General features: G+C 46.0%; 1 protein-coding gene across 5 annotated transcripts in view; it reads right to left on the bottom strand.

Moving 5' to 3' along the window:
• Positions 1-1,886: 1,886 nt before the first annotated feature.
• Positions 1,887-23,075, bottom strand: part of St6galnac3 (ST6 N-acetylgalactosaminide alpha-2,6-sialyltransferase 3) — a 491,799-nt gene continuing 470,610 nt past the window's right edge. For all 5 annotated transcript variants that reach the window (XM_051165947.1, XM_051165950.1, XM_051165949.1 and 2 more), the window contains 2 exons: positions 3,107-3,214; positions 1,887-2,097 (listed from right to left, as the gene is read on the bottom strand). In XM_051165947.1, coding sequence (XP_051021904.1) covers positions 1,911-2,097; positions 3,107-3,214 — 295 coding nt within the window. In that variant the 3' untranslated portion in view covers positions 1,887-1,910. The remainder of the gene's footprint in view (positions 2,098-3,106; positions 3,215-23,075) is intronic.

The raw sequence follows: 23,075 nt of genomic DNA on the forward strand, positions 1-23,075 counted from the left end.
CATTCACAGAACTAAAAAATCACCTAAGAAAACAAAGAAAGAATAATCATTCTCTCTCCAGTGGTGAAGGTGGGGCTGGACAGCACTTATGGGTGTGCGTATGGGATAGCAACGTGGCAGACAAGGGCAGGAAAGACGCACGTTTTCATGACTTAGCATGGTCCTCAGTCCTAGGAAAGACCTGTTGGGGTCCTACAGGTGAAGGAGAAAGCTCTAAACCATCAACGGCATCCTGGTTTGGGCTTTTGAATCACCGTGCCAAGATTTTTAAATGGATGCTTAGTACTGCCTCAGAAAAATCAACCTTAATATGTAAGGATCACTGAGTCTACAGGGAAAGAAGCTGGCTCAGGCCTGGGTGGGGGCGGAGACACTATTTTTCTGCTTCCTTTCCTGTCCACAGTCCCAGAACCCTCATCATCCTGAAGTGTTCATCCTCCCATTGCCTTAACAGAGCTGCAGGCAGAAACAGAAACAAAACAAACACAAATCTAAAATAACTAAGCTTAGAGGGGTGCCGACCTACGACACAGCCGCCCTTGTGGTCATTTTTTTTCATTTTTGCGTAATCTCGGTATGCTACACTGTGTTTGGCAAAGAACTCAATCGTTTTCTAGTTCACACAAATGCCCTTTCTATACATATGAAGGAGAGCAGCCAGGGACACATGGGCACAGCTAACATGATACAGGTGGTAGAATGCACAGGATAGTCTGGCGAGGTGGCCGTGGCATAGCACATGTGAAGGGACTCGAATGACAAAGCACTGTGGGAATGACTCTCATCACCATCTCACTGAGACAGCCGATCATCTGATGAGCTAAGGGACAGTGAGCCCCATGAAGGGCAAAAGCGTGGGAGGGCTGGATTCAATGCTATAAAGAACCTTCCATGTCTCACATTTGGCACTTGGCATTGATAATGTATATGGAGAGACACACCTTGGGCTTATAAAATAGAAATTTGAATTTAAAAATATATATATTATGAATATGGTAGGATACAAATTGATGCAAAAATATGTTTTGCTTTCCCTGTCTCATGATTTTAAACATCATGCAATTTTGTGGTACGAGGTGCTGAAGGAGAGTGAGGAAGCCTTTGGTTATGTCTCAGAAACGCTTTCACAGTATGTGTTATTACAGTACTGAAGTAGACCCAACATCTTCATACTTAGTACCGAACCAGAAATAACTATACACTGATGGAGGCAAGTATAATAATATGTTTAGTTATACTGTTTTGAACAGTGAATATTTGTTTAAAAAAACAGTCACTATTTTCTACTCAATATATTTTGAGTTAGGTCTCTGAGATAGTCCGGTAATTCTGGTATGCAGGAATTACATAATGCCTCCATTGCTACAGTTAGGTAGGCGGCCTGAGGCTTTAGCTGAAAGAAGATGGCGTCTCAGAAACAGACACCTCCCCTCTCTCAGGCTAACGAGTAACTCTGGCGAGAACTCTATACCCTGATAGAATTACTTGAGACAGTGTTTGGTAGTCAACCATTTTCCAAGCTGAGGAGCTGCCCGCGTGCTCAGTAGCCTTGCCTGACAAGGCCAAAGCCGTGGCTTCGGGAAGCCTCTGTTAAAGAATTGCGAGCAGCCACCTCGGAAGGTAATCCTCACGTTTTCTTGAGTCCCAGCTGCCACGTCACTGCCTTCATTTCAATCCTAGGTAAGTTATAAAGTGCAACGTGTAGGGCTGAACCACCAGACAGAACGTAATAAACACGACCCTCCCGCCATGGAATGCCACGTTCAGATGACTGGCAGTCACCGCCCCCCAACCAGAGAATGGAGCATGCGCACTACGCTTGCTTGCCCTTTGCCCACACGGTTCCCATCATCAGCCCCCCCACCCCACCCCGTCACCATAGCTGTAGTGTCAGATCAGGCGGCACAGCATCAGGACGCTGTCCAGTTTGGGTGTGTGAATATTATTCTGTGCTTCTCAGCCCACTTGGCAAACACTTTCTTCTCGGTGATGAATCTGTGTCCCCCGTACGGGGCCCGTTCGTGCAGAAAATACTCGTGGCATTCATCCTTTCCGTCTTCATAGTAATGATAGGGGACTTTCCTGTACCCTCCCGTCCTGAAAAAGGGGAAGGGAAGGAAGACTGAGCCCAGGAAGAGACAGGCATTTACAAGAATCCATTACGTGCCCCAGTAAATGCATTTACATCAAAACCTCATCGATGAGCTCAGTTAAAAGCTGTTACATATGAAAGCTTTTAGGGAGAAGGACCAGTTCTTAGTGCCCTAATAGATCAAATACAATTTACATAGCACACCGATTACCTTCAAACACGCGGCTCACTGTCAAAGCGGAAGACGCCATAAGACAGAACCAACCTTACAAAGCCCAGTGCTTGTGAGGAAGAGGCAAGGAAACTGAGTTCTGCAGTGGCGTTTGTGGTTCACCTGCGCTGTCTTAGCCTTGGTGGTTACAGTGCAACTGTGTACTCACGACAGCTGTGACCCAACATGGCGCGCTAACAGTATGATTAATGCTGTCTGAATCATATTGGTAGAGGAACTATAGTCCACCACTGACAAGTATGGCCCCCTGGTTAGAAGGTGACCTGCCAGCCACCATATACTGTGCATAAACACACATGTATAAAACAAGACCCTGGCAGATGAGTCACACAGTAGTGAAATAATATTCTCAGGAACTCTTGCTGAGCCAAATGTTTCTGTGAGGTATCCGGACACTCTCTTTTTTGTGAGCAAGTAGAGCTTTTGGTTGACAGCTGTCCACCAAGCCCTCAGAGAGACACAGCAGCCTTGATTTTGCAAATTAAATCACCACTAAACTTGCTCTAGACTTCTAGGCCCCAAGTTCTGGATATGCGACTGATGAAGGGGGAAGCGTTCCTTCTGGCATGTGACATCAGACTGCAGTAAATATTGTTTTCTTTCTATCACTTTCAAAAGTGAGAACATGACACACTGACAGGAACATGTCATGTTGGCAACGAACACCCGGAAGTACTTGTCATATGATCTATTTCTAAGATTTATGGCATTAAAATGAATTGTGATATTTTGACAAGATATGAGAATTGGAACTGCATAAAAATAATTTCCTGTGATCTTACGTGCAGTAGGTGTCATTGATCATCCCGTAGACGTGGATGCTGTGGCAGGCGTCCATGGCCAGGAGGAAGGTAAACCACCCGGTACTGAGATAGGCGCCAGACTGGACTCTGGAGGAAGAGAAACAGAGAAAACAAAACACAGAAGGACAAGAAAGTACAGTTAGAGACAAGCCATGCTTGATCAAAACCACAGCATCCGTTATCAGGGGGAGCACTGAGAAACCTGACAGTATGTCAAGGATACACACTCATTGTGAATTATCTCTGAATAATTTATAGGCACACTCCTGCTCTTACCATCTTAAACTTCAAAGCTGTGCTGGGTGGGAGAGAAGCCATATGGCAAATATCCGAAGTCAAATAATCCTGCTCCCTTCAGGTGAAAATAATTTATTTGGCTTTCTGTAAGACCCAAATTAGAGGTGTATATCAGGAGACAGGTTTTCTGAAAGTTGCTCAGAGCTCTGATGAGCACTGAATGATAATGCAGTCTTGCTTACCCGCACACACCACTTCCTCTAAGGCTCCTTAGCATCTATCACACATACTTTAAGCCTGTGTTTTGTGCGGGTATGTATATGCGGCTGTGTGCATATGTGAATTTGAGGGTATGTGATTGGGTGGGTATGGATGTGTGCATATGTGTATATGTGAATTTGTGGGCACATAGATATGTGGACATGTGGGCATGAGTACTAGGGATATGTGGGGGGTGTATGTGATTGTGCGGGTATGTGATTCTTTTTGTGTGTATATGTGTATGTGGGTGTATGGGTATGTGGTTGTGGGGGGGTTGGGGTGTGTGGATGTACAGGTTTGTGGTTGTGTGGATGTGTGGGTATGTGGATTGTGAGAGGTGCCTGTGGACAAGAGGAGGACGGAAGGACAAATGCAGGTGTCAGTTTCTTCTTCCCATGTGGGTCTTGGGAATTAAACCCGGGCAACAGTCAGGGTTACCTGCTCGTACTTTTACCCCCTGAGATTATGGATGTGCCTTTGGAAGTGCTGGGGATTGAACCCAGAACCTTGCTAGGCAAGCCCTCTTCTACTGGTCTCCAGCCCAGCCTGGCTCGACATGGAAAGTAGATACAGTGTAGGTAAACTGGTCCATGAAAGCGTCCAGATGTTCTCCTACACGGCCTTGCAGGCATCAGGAGATAAGCTGCTTCCTAAAACCTGCTTCCAGCCTCTTGGACACATTTTACTGGTCACCTATAATGTGCCCATCACTGTTATAGATGACGTAAATACAGAAGTTATGGCCATTGTCTCTGTCTTTATGCCGACTAGAAGATTAAAGATTTACGTCCAACTGCTCCATAAAGTTCTTCAGGGATTGCCTCTGTGATGAGAGTAACAGGAGTCTGGGGTTGGGCAGTCAGTGTGCTGAAAGAGGACAAGGCATTGAGGCCACGGCAGGGGATGCTTTAGGAAGATCACACAGCAGAGGTATAGCCCAAACATGGATGTGCGCTGTGCAAAGCTCAGCTTGTTTGGGGGAGGCTGTGTGTCTGGGGATGATTTCATTAGAGACAGTGCTGACTGCAGGGGTGTGCCAAAGGCAAATGGTCCAGGCTGGATCTCTGCATCTGTCCTCAGCCAAGCTGACCTAATTCATTCAAAACGCTCAGTCGTCTCTCTTCTGACATCTCTTCCTGCAGAGGCAAGTGGATTGCCCCAAGTTATCTGGCAGCTGTGCAGGGGCACTTCCCTCTAGACTCAGGATTGGCAGGAGCTCAGCCAGGACTTTTCCTGACTAAAGCTCACATGCCCACCAGCACTCTGGGGCAGCCCCAGCCAGAGCCCAGGGCCTGTTGATGTTCAGAACCCCAATACTGTCCTTAACATGCTGCCATCCTTGGGTCTGAATTAGGACCCTTGCTTGTCTCCCTCCCTCCCTGACTATTATCAACCTAGAACACATCAGCATTTCAGGAATTATATGAACTCACAGGGGGAGGTGAGAGCTGATTTTATTTTTAAAGATTATTTTCTAAACTGTTATGTGATTCTCCTGGAGAGGCCACTGAGGCCCGTCTGTGTCCTCTGTGCTCTCTTGTCTCCGAGCCTGAGCTGCTTTTGCTTAGGAATCCATCTCTCCACATCTGCTGGTGTGTGCTTTCCAAATGGAGACTGTAGTCTGTGGGAGTCTGAAACTAGGACGCCCACACCAAGCCAAATCTTCAGGTGCTCAAGCCCTTGTATAATGGGCCAGCATTTGAATAGGACCTGCACACACTCCTCCAAATGCTTCATGTCACTTCTAGATTAATTCTAACCAATGCAATCACTATGTAAAGGGTTGGAATGCTACATTACTTAGAAGACAATGGCAAGCAAGCAATCTGTTAATGGCTCACACGGATACAATTCCCTCCACATAGTGGGAAACGGTATTTGGATCTACAGCTCGGAGAAACCAGAGGTCATGAACCAGAGAGCATGTGGGCCATGTATTCCAGACACTGGACCCCACTGGCTTGTCTGCAGTTTTTTATGGGATGCAAGTAGCTGTGGCACAGAAGTGTCAAACATGTGTTCCGTGAGTGGGAAGGAGTCACATAGAGAACAACCTTCCTTTCAACATGGCCTAGGCAGAGGGGGTTCTGTACTCCAGGGTCTCGGGGAGCACCAGGAAGGCAGGGCAAGTGCCTCCTTGGCGCATGCTTTAGCACAAAGTCTCCAAGGTATTCTTTGTGCACATTCTGTCATTTAGATGACTTTGCATGGGTATTGCTCTTATTGAACTAGATGCTTGCTTTTCTTTTTGAGTCTTCCAAAGTTTTACCCATTTTATATCCTTCCCACATATCTTCATTAGCTCAACTGGGCACAAGTAGAGATCAGTAAAACCACAGTGTTTCTCAGAATGGGCTATGTTTGTTTGGATGCTTTTATTTGTCAGAATTGAACACAGCATTTGCTTTATTTTCGGTACTGACTGTGCTAGAAGCTGGTACGATCTGATGGGGGGGGGGTGTGAGGACACTCATGGTAACACAGTTGGTCCCTGTGTGACAGGACACACTAATTGGCTTTGTGTTACAGTCAGAGCACAGTGGAGTGCAGGTGGCTATAAAGATATCTGCTCTCACAATCCAGCCTGGCCACTGACTGAAGTGCAAAGCTGCAGACAGCCTGTGAGAGTCAGTGCTCTTGCTTCTAGGTGAGAAGACTGAACTAAGCCCTATCTAAGAACTGTTGGAGACTGGTCTGATGTGTTCTGATGCTAATTGTCGCCCCACCCCCCACCCCCCTTTCCCAAGGTCTTGTTACTGCCCTGAACCTTGCCTCCCTGATTGGCTGAATAAATACACCTGGGCAAGGCAGATGGGAGGGGTGGAGTGAAGGTTCTGAGGGCTTTGGGCAGAGAGAATCTTGGGAAAAAAGAGGAGATGGGACAGAGGAGGAAGGAGGAGGAGAATCCCCATGGGATAGGAATAGAGCCACATGGTCCAGAGAAGGGACTCTGAAGTTCCACATGGAAAGAGATGCAGAACATTAGCAAGTATTTTGGGATTATGGATAGGAGGTTGCTCGTATAGAAATTATTAGAAGCAGATGGAACAGATGGAGACTGGGAGTTATTGGAGGGTAGCTTAGGATGTAATATCTGCCTTGCCCCAGGTAAAGGCTCATTCAAAAATTCATCAGGTGTCTGAGCCTTCATTGATTGCTAGTGGGTTAGAAAATACCACCATAAAAATAATTATAGGGCTAATAATAAACATTTATTAGGCATACTTCTAAATTAACCACAACAAAGGACTCTCCCAATTTTAAAACCAAGCAATTCCAAGACACCATGTTTACGTGTATGTTGATGATGCCTTTAACAAGCACAATAGTTGCATGATCAGTTAGGCTCCCTGGCAGGATGGACATGTGAAAAGAGGGAAGTAAACAGGAAGGTTTTACATTGTGGAGGTACTAGATATGCTGACTAAGGCTTTCAGGAGAGCTGCTCTGTGTGTCTGTTGAAGCAAAGCTGCTCACAGACATGAGCGAAAGGAGGAGTGCCATGGGATCAGGGCATTGAGAGCAAACTTTAATTTCCACGAGAATAAATATGCATTGAAGCATACTGTCATTCTTTTGATGATTTCCTCCCACCACAGCTCAAGATAAATGGGGAACCCAGATGATAGCCTAGCTCAGGATGAAGGGGGGTTCCCTTGTGCAATATTGGGAACTTGACTCTGCTAGGATGCTGCTCTGCCTTCTCTGGTCCAGCTCAGGCCTGTCTGTGACTTGGATAATAAGCATTCCTAGTGGACCCCTCCAAGGTGGAGCAGGATGCAGCCATCACAGATTTCTATCATCTATCTTCTTTGTTATCCAGGAGAAAAGGGTCACAAGTTTCAAAGTTTGGCAGTTAGCCTAAGATCCTCTTACTTTACCAAATAAAGAGAGAAGAAAAACTATTTATGACACTTAGCTCCTTTTAGGCCTGACCCGATTTGTTTCTGGGTAGACAGTTTGCACTAATTAGCCCCAAAGCTTTCCCCAACATTACGTGTTATGTTTGATTTACTTGGGGGAGAGTCCCACTGCCCTGGTGCCCCGTCCTAAAAACAGGGCTTAATTAGTCAGTGACATTATTCTCCCTCAACATCTCTGGTATTTTGAGACTTGAAATGTCATGAAGTTTCCTACCCACAGTACACGCTAGGGTTCTCAGGGGCCTTCTCAAATACTCGAGTGAGTGTTTCTCTAAGATGTTCATCATGGAAAAATAGAGGTGGTAGCTAAACCCAGGGACTCTTCCAAAACAACAGCAGAGGTTCTCAGCCTTCCTAATGCTACAACTCTCTACCATGTTGCAGTGACCCCCCCAAGCATAAATTTATTTTGTTGCTACTTGCTATTGTTATGAACTGTAATGTAAGCAGGATATGTGACCCCCCCGCAAGGGGGTTGTGGCCCAAGGTTGAGGAGGAACTGGGTTCTGTACGGTTGGATCTCGTAATTAGTACAGGGGCTACTGGCAGGCCTCTAAGCTGCTGCATGTATAAAAACTGAGTATAAGTCTAACCTGAATAGACCTTTTGGGGTCTGATAATGACAACAGCAAACAAGGCAGTAACTGGGGTGCATGGACTCATTTATGTGTGTCCATATGCTCGCAGAGATCTAGGGTAGGCATCAATGGCCTTAGAAACTCTCAAGTCTCTTCTGGGACACATAGGATATTACAACTTGCTGCTCTTGCGTCCTGAGTGGCCTTCAGCCATAGTGGCATCTACAACTCCCATATTTGGGGTCGATAAAAACAAGTATCCCCATCTACAAATAAACCATCAAGTTTCCCACAGGGATGATAAGGGAATTTAAGGCCCGATTCACTGCGATTGGGGAGCTTAAATTAATGCTGCGGAATCATGACGCATGCAGGAAGGAAGGAAGGAAGGTGGGACTGTCACCAGGAAGCCATCAGTCACTCTCACTCGGTTCTACTGGCCAGATTCTGCATCCCTCTTCTCCTCGGTGATCAAGATACTTACAACCCGGAAGCCACTAAGTGGACTCACTCGTCTGTGAGAAACATGATACTGTCAGTGCAGTGACCTAGCACACACTCGAAGGCTGGAAACATCTCCCCCCTGGTTTATTAATAAGTATATGAACCACTTTACCCTTCCATGTTTCCTGAATTACTAAGGGCCATGTCGTCTGTCCAACGATGATTTACTTTGTTTTCACCATCATTAATTATTTTGGCCATCGCATCTGTCCTTGTCTACTCCTCTGACTTGTCCTTTCTCTCCTGGGGACATGCTGTGATGCCCTGTCCTCCCTTCTCTTCTGAGTAAGTCCAGGGATGGCCTGAGAACTCCGACACTGACTCTTCAAAAGAAAATGGGGCAATGCTGACTGTTTTGTTTATTTGGACCTAGTTTTCTGGTCATCCTGCACCACTGCTTCAATGACTTAGGTCACTGAATAATTTCCTCTAGGTCAATCTTGGTGCTGCTGGCATTACGGGTGACAGAGTCTTTTGTGTGGCCATAGCTAGGCAGCCCTGTGTTGGTTCACATCTCATTGTCATGGGCTCTCTTTAAAAAAAAAACAGTAGGTTCCTACACACACATACACACACACACACACACACACACACACACACACACATACCACACACACAGGCACACACAGTTCTGGTTTAGGATAATCTCTGATTCTCAAGAGTTGGATTCTCTGTGATAAAAGTTCCCATTCGGTGCTAGGCAGTGGTGGCGCACACCTTTAACCCCTGTCCTTGCGATGCAGAGACAGGTGGAGCTCTGTGAGTTCAAGGTCAGCCTAGTGTAGAAAGAGATCTACGACAGCCAAGACTACACAGAGAAACTGTTGCTTAAAGAAACAAAAACACCTCCACCACCACCACCGAAAAATAGAAAAGTCAAAGGGTTCTTATTCTGCCTGATTTCTGTCCCTCTGCCACCTTCCGGGTCCCAGCCAAGCTTCCGACTTTGTTCTCCTCTCCTTACAAGGCTCTCTGAAGCCATCCGTGTTTGCCCAATGCTGAATTACTGTCTGAGCTTTGGACGTAATCCTAGGAATTACCATATTCGGTCAGACTAGAGCTGAAGAGAACACCTTGGCCTACAGAGGGGAATGTGTTGGAAGGAATGGGAAGGAGGCAGGTGTTGACAAAGGGAGAGAAGTTGGCCAACTCTGTGGTGCAGCTGCTGGTCATGAAATGGTTCCTGAGGGACACTTGACTGACTACGTGTTCTCAGTTCTACTTCCTGTTTTTCCATGAACCAATGAAAGCCAAGCCAGGGTCACTCAAAGCTAACATTTCAAACATATAGCTAGCATCTCTCCTCTAGTTTATTAAACCTGAAAAACCTCAAGGCCCTCCCTATAATGGAGGTTTATTGGAGAAAATGCTATTGGCTATCTGCTATACTCAAGAGTAAAGGGGAAAATTTTTTAAACAATCAATATTTAATGTCTTATTTTAACATTATTGAACCTCAGTTCTCTCATCAATATACTGACAGGATAAATAACAGAACTTTCCATGTGCCCTCCTAGAAAGAAGGAATAGCTGACAGAATACAGATTACTAAAAGTATTCTTCCCTCCATGCCCTTGGAAAGAACATGGGTAATGAAACCAGCAACAAAGAACTTTGGAAGGAAAGGTGAGTTCTAACAATGGCACCTTGGGATCTAACCTAATACTGCGAAGCCATCATTCTCCAAGTATGAAGAAGATCCCAGCTATCTGAAACCTGTACAGTCTTGTATGTGGTTCTATAGTCCGGATCTGTGGAAATGCAAAGGGTTTGCTGTTAACACGGAACGTTTATGCCCTCCATCAATGGCACAGCCCCAGCACATTCTTAGGTGAGAAGCTTGTTCTACAAAGCAGCAGCAGAGTTCTTAGCTTTGGCTTGAATCATTTGCAATTGGATGCAAAACTTGGAAAAAACAACATCTCCTGGACGGTAATTCTTACGTGAAGAATGGAGTAAAGAAAATTCAAAGATGGAAATAGATGACGGATAGACCATAAGTAAATGAAGAAAGCAGAGTAAATCTCAGAAAAGGTGTATGCCCCACCCCCATCTGGTTGTATGGTGCTCATCATGGTCATCAGCACACAGGTGGACCGTGAAGACCATAGATTCAGTCACTGAGTAGCAGTGACTGCTGTAACACTGCACAAGTAAAGCATACTAAGGAATGCCATGTTATTTTCTAAATGTACATTTAAAAGTAAAATGGTCCAGCTCAAAGGTATGATTTATGGCTGCTGTGGAAACAAAAGATACCACTCACAAAAATTACTCTGTTCATTCATCTCAGAAATTAAAAGTTTATTTTGTTGTACTCAGGCTTTAATGTTCTTTCCATTGGAATGCTGGCTTTTGGTATTCCATTTGTAACAGGCTCTAAGACCTTAGAATAACCGACACCATGTTAGAGGCACCATACCTGCCGAGAGAAGAGCAAAGACCTAATCCATCAGAAGCCTACTCCATAGTTCCAGGGTCCAAGGAAGTCCTTTGGTGGACTAACCTCGTGTCTTAGGGTTTCTGTTGCTGTGACAAAACACCATGATCAAAAAGTAAGTTGGAGAGGAAAGGGTTTATTTGGCTTTAACTTCCATATTGCTATTTATTATTGAAGGAAGTCAGAACAGGAACTCAAACAAGGCAGTAGCTGAGCCAGAGGACATGGAGGAGTGATGCTTACTGGCTTGCTCCTCATGGCTTGCTCAGCCTGCTTTCTTACAGAACCCAGGACCACCAGCCGAGGCATGGCTCCTCCCAAAATGGGCTGGGCTCTCCCTCATCAATCCGCAAATGCCCTCCACTGACACCTATAAGCCACTCCAATTTTGCCTATGAATAGACATAGCCCAAAGGAGGATTTAAGGGTCAACTGACCCAGACTGGGTTACCACAAGGGCTCACAAATTCTCCCACACTCTTTGATAAAGCCTTGAGTACTGACTTCCTGACTTCACATATTCATAAAGCACTCTGTTACAATATGTGATGACCTCATCATAGCTTTTTAGAGGAGTATAAGAAGGCCACCCACTTAGAAGAACTTCAGGCCCTAGAATATCAAGTCTCAGCCTAGAAGGCCCAACTCTGTACCCTGTGTCACATACCTAGGAGATTAACAAAAGCTCTCACAGAACCATTCTCAGCAATATGATGAATTTCTCCATGTCTATGAGAAAGAAACAGGTATGGGACTTTTGGAGGTGGCTGGGAAATTGCCACTTATGGATATTAGGCTTGAGTTGTCAACTAAGGCATTGTTAATAGTACCAGCAACACCCAGCTGGTAAATTGGACGGACTCCAAACAGAGCCTTGGAGGCCTTGAAGACCTTCTCATAGCCCTCCTGGGTGTCTCTAAGACCTTCTCTTTATATGGGAGTGAAGCCCAGAGTCTCACACAAGGGGTCTTTTCCAGACACTGTGACCCTAGAAGAAGACAGAGGTTTAACTATCCAAAAGACTTAGTCCTGTTTCTGCTGGTTGGCCGTCTTGCTTGTGTGCAGTTGCCACTGTACCAATGCTAATAAAAGAAGCTGACAAACTGATTTTGGAACGAGAACTGTTCCTAACTGCCCCATACTCTGCAGAGGCCTCTTGAGTGGTACCCTGGATGATGGATGTCTAACACGCAAATAACTCATCAGGACTTCTAGACCAACCCAGTATCCTATAAAACTACAGCCATCCACCAAGCTAGCCTCTTGCCAGACACTAACCCAGCCAAATGCCTCCATGATTGCCTGAACATGGCTGATGTGGTCCACTCTGTCAGATTTGACCTAATAGATATCCTACTGCAAAAAGAGAAAGAAGTATTATTTGCTGACGGAGGAAGTTCTGTTCATTATGAAACAGGTATGCCAGGGCTGCAGTTGACACCTGGGACCCTCAGCCAACAAATGCCAACACAAAGGCTTGAGCTCTTGGTGTTAGCCTAGGTGCTTTGCTGAGAGAAGAGCAAAGCTGACACCATGTACACAGACAGTTGGTATGCATCTGCCATGGTCCATGTCCGTGGGGCTCTCTTTTAGAGAGAGGAAGCACCTCACCTTGGCCAGAAAGGAAATTAAAAACAAAGAATAGATCTTTGCCCTGCTAATGGCCATTTAGCTGCTAAAATAGGCACCTGCTGTCTACTGCAAAGGACATCAAAAAGGGGAGTCCCAGGAGGCCCAAATAAACAGGGCAGCAGACTTAGCTACCCAGAAGGTGGCCTTAGAACCAGTGAGGCCTCTCTAGATCTTGGTCATAGTGCCTCAACCCCAAACTGCCCAAATACCCAAACTCTACTCAGGGAGAAACAAATAGGCAGAAAAAGAAGACACCTAACATGAGGCAAGTATGAAGTTGCTCTTTCTAGAAAGGGACCTTTGCTCCTGCTGGTATCAGAAGGCAAGCTGCCACTATGCTCAGCCAGGCCACCCACATGGGGGCATCCGTAACTGGTCCAGGTGTCACATCCCTCCCTTAGCCAGTGTTGTCAAAGGCAGTGTGCCTAGATGTACCACTTGTGCACATGACCCTGAAAGGAAGAGCCCAGAAAGTACTGGTACCCGAGGAAGCACACCCCTGGGGATCTGGGAAGTGGACTTTACAGAGATAAAATGCATGGTTCTTGGGTATGAGCATCTGTTGGCTTTCATAGATTCCGTCCCTGGATAGGTGGAAGCCTTTCCCTCCCAAAGTGGCCTCACTGGTCACCCAGAAACTCTGCAAAAAATTAATTCCTGTATTCGGGCTGTCCCTCTCCTGTGACAACCTCACTCTTAAATGAACGTCAGAACCCTAGAAATGGCAGGGGTATGTGGTTAGCAGCTTCCCCAGCACTCACTGTGAACTGGAGCAAAGGACAAGCTGCAGGCCCGACCTTCATCCCCAGTGTGTGGTGTTTGATGCTTGATGAAGAAAGTACAAGTGATGTTATAAAGACAGCTCGTACCTCCTGACGGCAGCACTCTCCTTGTAAAAAGAGACATCAGAGCTCTTTGCCCTTCTACCACAAGAGGACACAGTCAAAAGACAGCCACCACCAAAAGACAACAGGATTGCTGTGTAGATTCTGTGTTATCTGACCTACAGCAGTGAAAACAGCCAAGGACAACGGGTGTCCTTTCAGGCCACCTCTCACAAGGGAAGTCACCAGCATGCTTTCCTTGCTGTCATTTGGAGCCTTTTTTGTTTTTGTTGTTTGTTTGTTTGCTGTTTAGACACACCTTTACAAGTCAGCCCCTGCCTTTTCACTCTTTACTACTAGGATGCATGTTTCCTCCTGAAGCGTCCTCAGCTGTTTCTAGTCTGTTATGTCCCATTTTGGCCTTCTCTCATTCTTTCAAAAGATGCGTGGGGTACCTGGTATGCGTGGGGTACCAGGTATGCATGGGATATCTGGTGTGCGTGGGATATCTGGTATGCCTGGGGTATGTGGTATGCGTGGTATCTGGTATGCGTGGGGTATCTGGTATGCGTGGGTACCTGGTATGCGTGGGGTTTCTGGTATACCTGGGTGCTGCACTGTCTCTGGAAACAGCAAGTTCCTCCAACCTCAACTCAGGTTCACATCATGGAGACAGATGTGAAGAGTGACAAACAGGTCTCCTTCTCCAGATGCTGTAGCAAGAAACACTAGTGGGAGAAATGTGGATGGTATTTTCTCCTCCAACAGGAAGTAAGAGCTGAGCTCCGATTTAGGAGTTAACTGTGAATAACAGAAAGAGGTGGTGGCTGACGGGAGCTCGTGTGGCTGTGTCCAGGTGTAAGAGTGATGGGAATAATGTCAGAGTCCTGTCACTGTCTGAAGTGGACCTCAGTGCCAGCGGGAGGCATTTCCATTACCGACTGCCGGCTAGGAGCTGGATGTACAAGGAGCACTGATTTATTTTTCTTCCTTACATTCTCTCTTGAATTATTAGTGATATCTTAATGTTTAGTATTGCTCTTTTCCTCCCAGAGGAATGAAATTTATGGATCTTGAGAAAATATCCAGAAGAAAATTGGCAGAATTATGTTTTTTCTTCCTCATTAAATTCCTCATTAATTCAGAATTGAGAACAAATGTAAACAACATATGACTAAGAATAAAAATAATTAAAACTGTGTGATGATGGATGCACCTTGTGGCATTCATCTGTGTTATAAACTATCTTACAAATCATGAGCAACTTCCCCTGATCTCTGAGCGTCTCCGGCTAGGCTCCCCTGGCACACACCTGCAGGCTCCCTACCTGGGCCGTTTATCAGAGAAGCGGTTCACACATAAGCACTTAATATGCTAAGGGTTTTTTTGTCCTGATAAAAATAAGAACAGATAATACTGCCACTTTAAGGATAGGCACCCTCTGAAACACCCTCAGGGCCTGGAAATACAGATCTTTATCACTTCTAATTGTTTCTCCCACATAGGGAGGATTCTGGGACAAGGGATGACACAACGTGACCTCGGAGTCAATCAGTAAAATAGGTCAGTGGGGGAAAGGTGCGTGCCCTGTGTGCACAATGTATATTCTGGGGGCTGAATTCCATTCATCAAGTAGAAGACTTGGCTCAAGAAAGTAAGTCATCCTATGACTTCTTCACAAGTACCATGATGCACCCCAGTGCATGCTAACACAGTAATTTAATAATGAGGGTTGGCTTGTGTGGTTTCAAGGTCTGGTTTGGATGTCAAATGTCCCCTGCATACTCACTTGGTTCCCAGCTGCTTGGAGCTGTTCTGTATAGTTGTAGAGCTTTTGTGAGATGGGGCTTAGATGTACAGTATGGATCGCTTGTGGTTCCTTGCCTAGCTTTGCTTCCTCTCACATCTCTGCTTTCTGCTACCCTTAGACATGAGCCAGAAGTCTCAAGCTCCTACCATGGCCACCCATGTCTTCTCGGTCATGGACTATATCCCTTCAAACTGCTAGCTCGAGCGTGTCAGTAGCCCTCACCTCCAGCTGCTTCTTGTCAGGTGTCTGGTCCTGGTAATGAGAAAAGCAGTTCAAACTGGGCAACTTGTGACAGTTGATGTTGCAGAGTTGTATTTGTGACTTCTTTCTAAAGGCTTCATAATTTCAGCCTTGGTTGTGTTAAACAAAATTAAACAAAACTGCCTTGTTTCACTGCAAGGGAAATAAAGGGAAGTACCCAACTACAGGTGAGGTTTCCAGACCTACCCTTCTCCCTAGGCGGGGCCTAGCTTCCTCCTAGCCATTTGACTTCACAGCTTTTTAATAAATCCCCATCTTTGCTTTGTGTCAACTGAAAGAAGTATATAAAAAACTGAGGCTGGCCTGCGTGACCTCCAAGGTCTTTTCCAATACCAAGTGGTGCATCCAACACTCCAGGAGTGACAGGGGCTTTTCTCCCAACAAATCCACAGCTTATTGGCACTCACGCTTTGATCTGATCCCACTTTTATGCCTGGACTTAAAGACATTGCTTTTCTCTAACTTACCCTTCAACTTATCTTCAAACCATGCCCTTCCTGAATTGACAGAGGCTGCAGTGCTGTCTGCATGCTAATCACCTCCTACCTCAGGCTCAGGCTCTGCTCCCCACTACCCTGATACGGTAATTAATAGAGGGACCGACTTTCTCTTCTAGCTTTCCTCTCAGACAGAGCTCATCAATATGTTTTTCCATATGACTTGTAAAAAGCAGAAGACTGTAATCATGTCAGAGTATATCTAACGAGATCAAAGATCCTCAGCTGCTGCTTCCTTGTCTTGAGACATGAAGTGTTTCGCCCTCTCCCCACTTCCTGTCAGAGCAGAACTCAAGTTAGCCAAGCTGATCCTTTGGTTATAAGGAGGGAGGAGACGTGACCCTGCACTTCGCATGATGCTTCTAGCTTCCATTCCAGATGAAAAACTACCCTTAAAAAGTAACTTTTAAATAACTGAAATTTAAACAAAGGATTAATGGAATGATGGAGCATTTGACCCCAGAAATAGGGGTTGGGGAGAGAAGTCTCATTCTTAATGTTTTAATACTACTGAACTAATCCTTAAGCTGGCCTCTGCTAGACTCAAAGTGATCAGCCAATGTAGAAAGAAACCATAAAAACCACAAAGCAGATTTGCCCTTTCTATCCTTAAAACAGACCAAAATTACAGCCATTTACTTTTGAGCCAAAGACTAAGGTGTTGTAGTTTTCCTGAGTTAGTTACATGGCCCAATAAGCACCCAATATAAGTTGTTTGAAAGCACATTTTTTAACAGTAAAAGCTAAGCTATAGCCCCATTTGTTTCATCTTTTTTATAATTTTGTCTTTGACCTAAAGAAGAGGCTCTATGTCTCTCATGCTAGACACTAAATGTCACAAATTCCTTCCAAATAATGGAGTATCATTAGCATCATAAAGCATGTGGTATGGTCCAGGGTTCTAACTCAGGGACCCAGAAGCCTGCCTGATTTTAGTCAAAATTAATGGATTTGCATTCATTAAGCTACTTGAGCTACTGGACACACGGCTCCATACCCAGAATCCTAGCGTTCCAGAGGTAGACGGAGGAGGACTAGGAGTTCAAGCCAGACTCTAATGCCTAGTGGGACCAGGCCTGCCTGGGCAGCTCGGGACTGTCTCAGAACACACAACCAGGCAAACCACCACAATAGTTTAGGGGATTCGGTTCTTTAAAAGGTTCCACTCCCCTTATCTCTTCTTGCGATGACTGTTGGGACAGAGTTTAAAAGAGAAAAATCTTCCCTGGAGGTCTTTTCAGTGTTCCCGATGAAGTGGGTTCCATGTTTGATGACTATCTCTGGCCAGATACACTAGGGATTAGAGATAACAAGCTCAGCCACTGCGAGTGGGGAAAGCCTGTCTAATGCTTGGTGCCCAAAGTAAGTCTATACTAGGAAGAAGTCCACAGTGTCTAGGATGCTCCAGAACACACGTCTTCCATACCAACTTCGGCTACATCACAGAATAAGAAATGTCCAGGAGGGATGGATCCCGGCACTTAATGGCTCGTCAGAGGAGGAGAGGAACAGTGATTCCTTTCAACAAAAGATGCCATGTCTGGGTGTACCCGGCACTTGCTACTTTATAGATTCTCCTTCTTCTACCCTTTTCCACCCCTGTTATTCCATCTTTTCAACCCCCTAACACTAGATAAGAGATAAAAGAAAGGGATAGAGAGGAAACGAAAAAGATCCCTGGATAAAGTCAGGGGTCAGAAATGAGGTGACATCATCAGCTGATTACTCCCTGCTGATTAGGGGCATCAAGTTCCTTGGGACAAGTTTGAGCTTCATCGTCAGGATCTCTAATTTCTTCTTGTTTCTTCTTTGTGAGCAACTACTTAACAAACCATGACCAACAACAACCAACACCACCCTCACCCACCACCTCTCGGGGCCCCCTGCATCTATATACATCTAAAAAGTCCGCAGAATCCAAATGTCACACAGTCGCAGAAACTATCTGCTGCTAGCTAGCAATATCCCGCCCCTGGTAGAGCATGAGGCAAATACTAGTCAGCTGCTGCGATGTAACCTCACATTCCAAGACCTGGGATTAAAATGAGAACATAGTCTTACATTTCTGTGTTTTTTAAAGGAAATGGAGATGCCAAAATTCTCACTACTGTTGTGCATCTCTGGAATCCCTCCTGCGCTTTCCTTGATCCAGTGTTGCTCGTCATAATGTTACTCTTAATTTAGGAATATAAGCTAATAATGTTTATTATTAGCCTTATAATTATTTTGGTGGTATTATCTACCCCACTATAGGGATCAATAAGACCCAGACACCTGGTGGGTTTTAGAGTCACCTCCTGTCACCTGGAGCATGGCTGATATCATTTCTACCTGGGCTACCTCCCATCCATAATTCTACACACACTTGCTTATTCTGGACTGCTTTCCTCCCACCCAGCTAACCCATCATGGAGGTTTTTCCTTTCCTTCTTCTACTACCTGTCTGCATCTCCTTCCCAAGACATTTCTCTTCCCCGAAGCCCACGAACCATCACCACACCCTCCTTCCTCAGGCCTTGCCCAGGCATCGGCTTTTTATTGGTCTCACAGGAATCATTTCCTCAGCAAGACTTACACAACAAGGACAGGCATACGTGAGACTGAGCTCATCTGGGTAGCAATTATACCTTGTGAGCCAATAAATAGCATCAGAATGCATATCAGCAGAACAATCGAGAGTATCTAAAGTGCCCCAAATGAACCAGAATGCAGAGCCGCAGCAGTGGGGCCTAGGATAGTGCCGGTAAAACAGAGCAGAGCTTAGAATACACCCTTTACTTGATAAGAGCAGCTTGAGATGCAAGCATGTGGTATCTCTTCATGGATTTGCCACACTGTGGGTTCCTGTCACAGGATGCCAGGGAAAGAGAACTCCATGCCCAGCCTCCATGACTCAACAGAATAGCACAGGAGATCCTCTGCCTTGCATAGCCTCATGCATCAGATGCTGCTAACACTTGAAATCTGGTTCTATACTTAGTTATTCTCTCTAACAGGGTATAGGGAGGTGACAGGAAGAGGAGCTGCTGAAGCTGAAGGCTTTTGGAGCCTTGCCTTGCCTTCCTCTCCCCTCTGCTGCTCTTTGAAGAGCCCATGATTATACCCTAAGAATGAACGGGAACCATGCTACTGGAGTGCCGACTCCCCAGCACTTGAATATTCCAACTCCCTTCACTCTGTGCTGACCTGAAAATTCCTTTCCTAACGAGAGACCAAAGTTAGAGAGTGCTAGCCCACAGTCCCAGCTCCCAGAGCCACAGTCTCAGAGCCACAATCCTAGAGACACAGTTCCAGCTCCCAGAGCCACAGTCCCAGCTCCCAGAGAGCACAGTCCTAGAGACACAGACCCAGCTCCCAGAGACACAGTCCTAGAGACACAGTCCTAGAAACACAGCCCCAGCTCTCAGAGACAGTCCTAGCTCCCAGAGACACAGTCCCAGGTCTCAAAGACAGTCCTACAGACGCAGTCCTGGAAACACAGTCCCAGCTCCCAGAGACACAGTCCTACAGACATAGTCCCAGCTTTCAGAGACACAGTCCCAGCTCCCAGAGACACAGTCCTACCAACACAGTCCTTGCTTTGCATTGGGGTTCATTCCTCCCACTCTCTATGCCCCAAGTCCCTAACCTCTGTGCACTGGAGGGAGCCCTAGCCTCTATCTTCCAGCCATAGCCTTTATCTCCCTAGGGGCCCTGTTACTGTGACCACTCCACCTATTCTTAATTATTACTGCCAACCACTACTATGATATCAGAATTCTGAGTTTAGTGGCATCCCCTTTCCCCCAGATCTATCCACCTCCCTCAGAAAAGAGGAGGCCTCCCAAGGACATCAACTAAATATGGCATAACATACATACTACAGTAAGACCAGGCACATACAATCACATCGAGGCTGGATGAGGCAACCTAGCAGGAGGGAATGGGTCCCAAAGGCAAGAAAAGAAAAAGAGACACATACTCTGCCTACCCCCTAGCCCTGCTGCCACTGTTAGGGACCCACAAGAACACTAAGCTAAGTAGCCATAACAAACATGTAGAGAACCAAGCGCAGACACATGCAGGCTTCCTGATCTCCTTGAGCCCACTTAAGTCCTGGTCATGTGATTCTGTGGGCTTTGTTCTAATGGTGTCCTTGACCCCTGTGGCTCCCCCAATCCTTCCTCCCCAACTTCTCTGTAGGACTCCCTGAGCCCCCTCTGCTGTTTGGCTGTGGGACTCTGCACCTGCTCCCAGCAATTGCTGGATGACGCCGCTCTGGTCTCTGATGATTCTGCCAGGCTCTGGTCCCAGCATCACTCTGCAGGCAGGATGGTTCTAGAGGTTTTCTGGCCGGATTGTTGTCTCAGTCCCTCCACTTGAGCCCTTACCTGGTTACAGAGGAAGCCGCTTCAGGCTTTGTGTCCTCCATTAAGAGGAGTCTTTGCACGTGTAACCCTAGTAGATTGCATTGCACTGGGTTTCCAGCTTGCTTGCAAAATGCTCCCCAATACCTGTCATCTCCCCCAGGATTCCCTCCCCCCACCTGACCCCTCCATTTCCCATCCCCACCTGTGTCCAGTCCACCTGTGAAATATATGCAAATATTCTGAAAAACAAACTTCCTTGGGGGCTGATGTTGAGGAGCAGCAGCCAGAGTCCGAGTCACTGCCACATTGCTGGGTAGGTTTTTTGGTTTCATTAGACTCAGGCTCCACTTCACTGTGAGTTAAATTAGCTTCTGCTGCTTAGTGGGAGAAGCTGGTCATTACATTAAAGCCTGTATCATTAGGAACATGAAGCCCAGTTTACAGAGAGCTGACTTTCAAACAGACTGGGAATGTCCTCCGTGAAGGGCACAGGTGAGAAAGATGCTCTCCGTCTGAGTCAAGCTGACAGGTCTTCTTTGGGTACTTACTTGGGCAAACAGAGTTGAATCATCTTGGGAGGATAGCCTCTTCCATGCGGAAAAGTGTCTTACCTCTCTCCAAGAGATTCTAAACATTTTTGCTGATAGTTTCTCATTGATGGTGCAGCAGAGGCTCTCCCTGTGTCTAAGGATATTCAGGGATGTGTCAGGGACACAATCCAACCTTTCACCTTTACAATCAACTTTTCAACTCCTCTTCACGCCCTTTGACCCAAACCCCGGGCAAGATTCAGATTCTGTCTATGACGGCTGACATCTACTCCCACTTTTGATGAGGAAGAAAGTGCAGTGTTCGGCTGGTCAATGCCCTGTGACAGATAGAGGATAGGTAACCACTAGAGACCCAAACTGGGACATTAGGATCCCACGCTGTGCTGGACCCACGCACTAGGACAGCAAGAGGCTCATTGCCAGATCCCTGAAACCATGAGGAAAAATGCTCACTGAACCAAGTGCATTTCAGTGTCTCGAATCTTCATTGGAGAAACTGCGAGGTGCCATTTGTAGCATCCTAGGGACAGAAGCACACAGCTAAGTGCTCAAGTCATTACAAGGCTCCAGGCCTCTGCTGTCACAAAGCAATACTCCTGTGGCCTCCAGTGTCACAGTCAGGGTCAAGGGTCACATTTGCATACTGACTTCCTAAAGGAAAGTCTCTTCCTGTTTTCCTCTTAGTAAAATGTGCCCTCCAGCAGAGCCTTCACAGGTGGAGATTTCATTTGCCAGAAGGCTACTCTGTGCTTTTAACTGCGCCACTTCTTTGAGTAACTCTGACTCTAAGAGCAGCAGCTACCCAGTCAGGCACGCCTCCTTAGGTGGTTCTGTGACTGGTGTGCCCACAGTCGGACTGATGCATCCAGTTTGGGTTCATCCAGAACCTTACACAGTAACAGAGAAGAAAGAGAGAGCCCACAGCCTATGGCTTGAGCTCGTCATGCCCAGGTTAAGGAATGAATTGGAATAGTTATACAGCCTGGGACACGTCAGGGAGGCTCCTGACGTCAGGATGGCTCCACGTGCTGCACGTTATTTTACCTTCTCAACTCACTAGTGCCTTTGATTAACTGTATCACAACCTTCAGAACATGAGATGCCCTTGACTTCGCCACCTCCGAGCCCTTCCGTGCCTCAGTTCTTTTCAGGTATCATGCATTATTTTGCATAATTTTTCTTATTTGCTTCTCACTATGAATTTTAACATCTTGATGACAAGGAAGCCAGTAGGACCGAAAAATAGCACCTCACCTACTATGGAATCTAGGACCGCCTTTAATAAGGGGAATAAGGTAGCTGCCTGCTGGACTAGTGACAAAAGCGACAGGACTCAGGACCCGGCATCCTTTCCTGAGACTTCTCCTTATGAAATCTTCAAGGGGGAGGCTGGGCTGATAGCTAAGTCAGACCTGAATTTAGTCCCCATTATCCATGTAAGCAAAAAGTTGGTGTTGTGGTATATGTTTATAATCCCAGTTCTGGGGAGGGAGTGGCAGGCAAATGCAAGGATGGCTGGCTAGACAGCCTTGCTGAGCTCCCGGCCAGTGAGAAAACTTGTCTCAAAAAGAAAGAAGAAAGGTAGATATCACCTGAGAAACAACATTTGAGATTGTCCTCTGTGTACATACATACACACACACACACACACACACACACACACACACACACACACACACACGCACACACACACACACACACACACACACACACACGCACATGTAAATGTACCTACATGCCCATGTGCATTGTGCATACTCACACATACGTACACACACAAAAATCACAAAATGTAAGATGGGAAAAAAGGGAAATGTTTTAAGGAATTAAGAACATCCAATTGTTGCTCTGAGAAAAATAGATGTTTTCTGATCTTTGCAGCCAACACTTGTCTGTAGTCACAGGTGACTGCTGTGGAAACAGCCTCCAAGTATTTCCAAGTGAAGTGTTGGAACTGAGAAAGTACACGCTGTGTTGGACACAAAATCAATACTCTGTGATTCATCCTCAACAACGTGTCCCAGATCTCCCCTGCATCGAGTCTTGCAAGAAAGGACGCAACAAGGAAATCAGATTTTTCT

This window comes from Acomys russatus, chromosome 23, assembly GCF_903995435.1.
Source record: "Acomys russatus chromosome 23, mAcoRus1.1, whole genome shotgun sequence".
In the NCBI taxonomy this organism is placed as follows: Eukaryota; Metazoa; Chordata; class Mammalia; order Rodentia; family Muridae; genus Acomys; species Acomys russatus.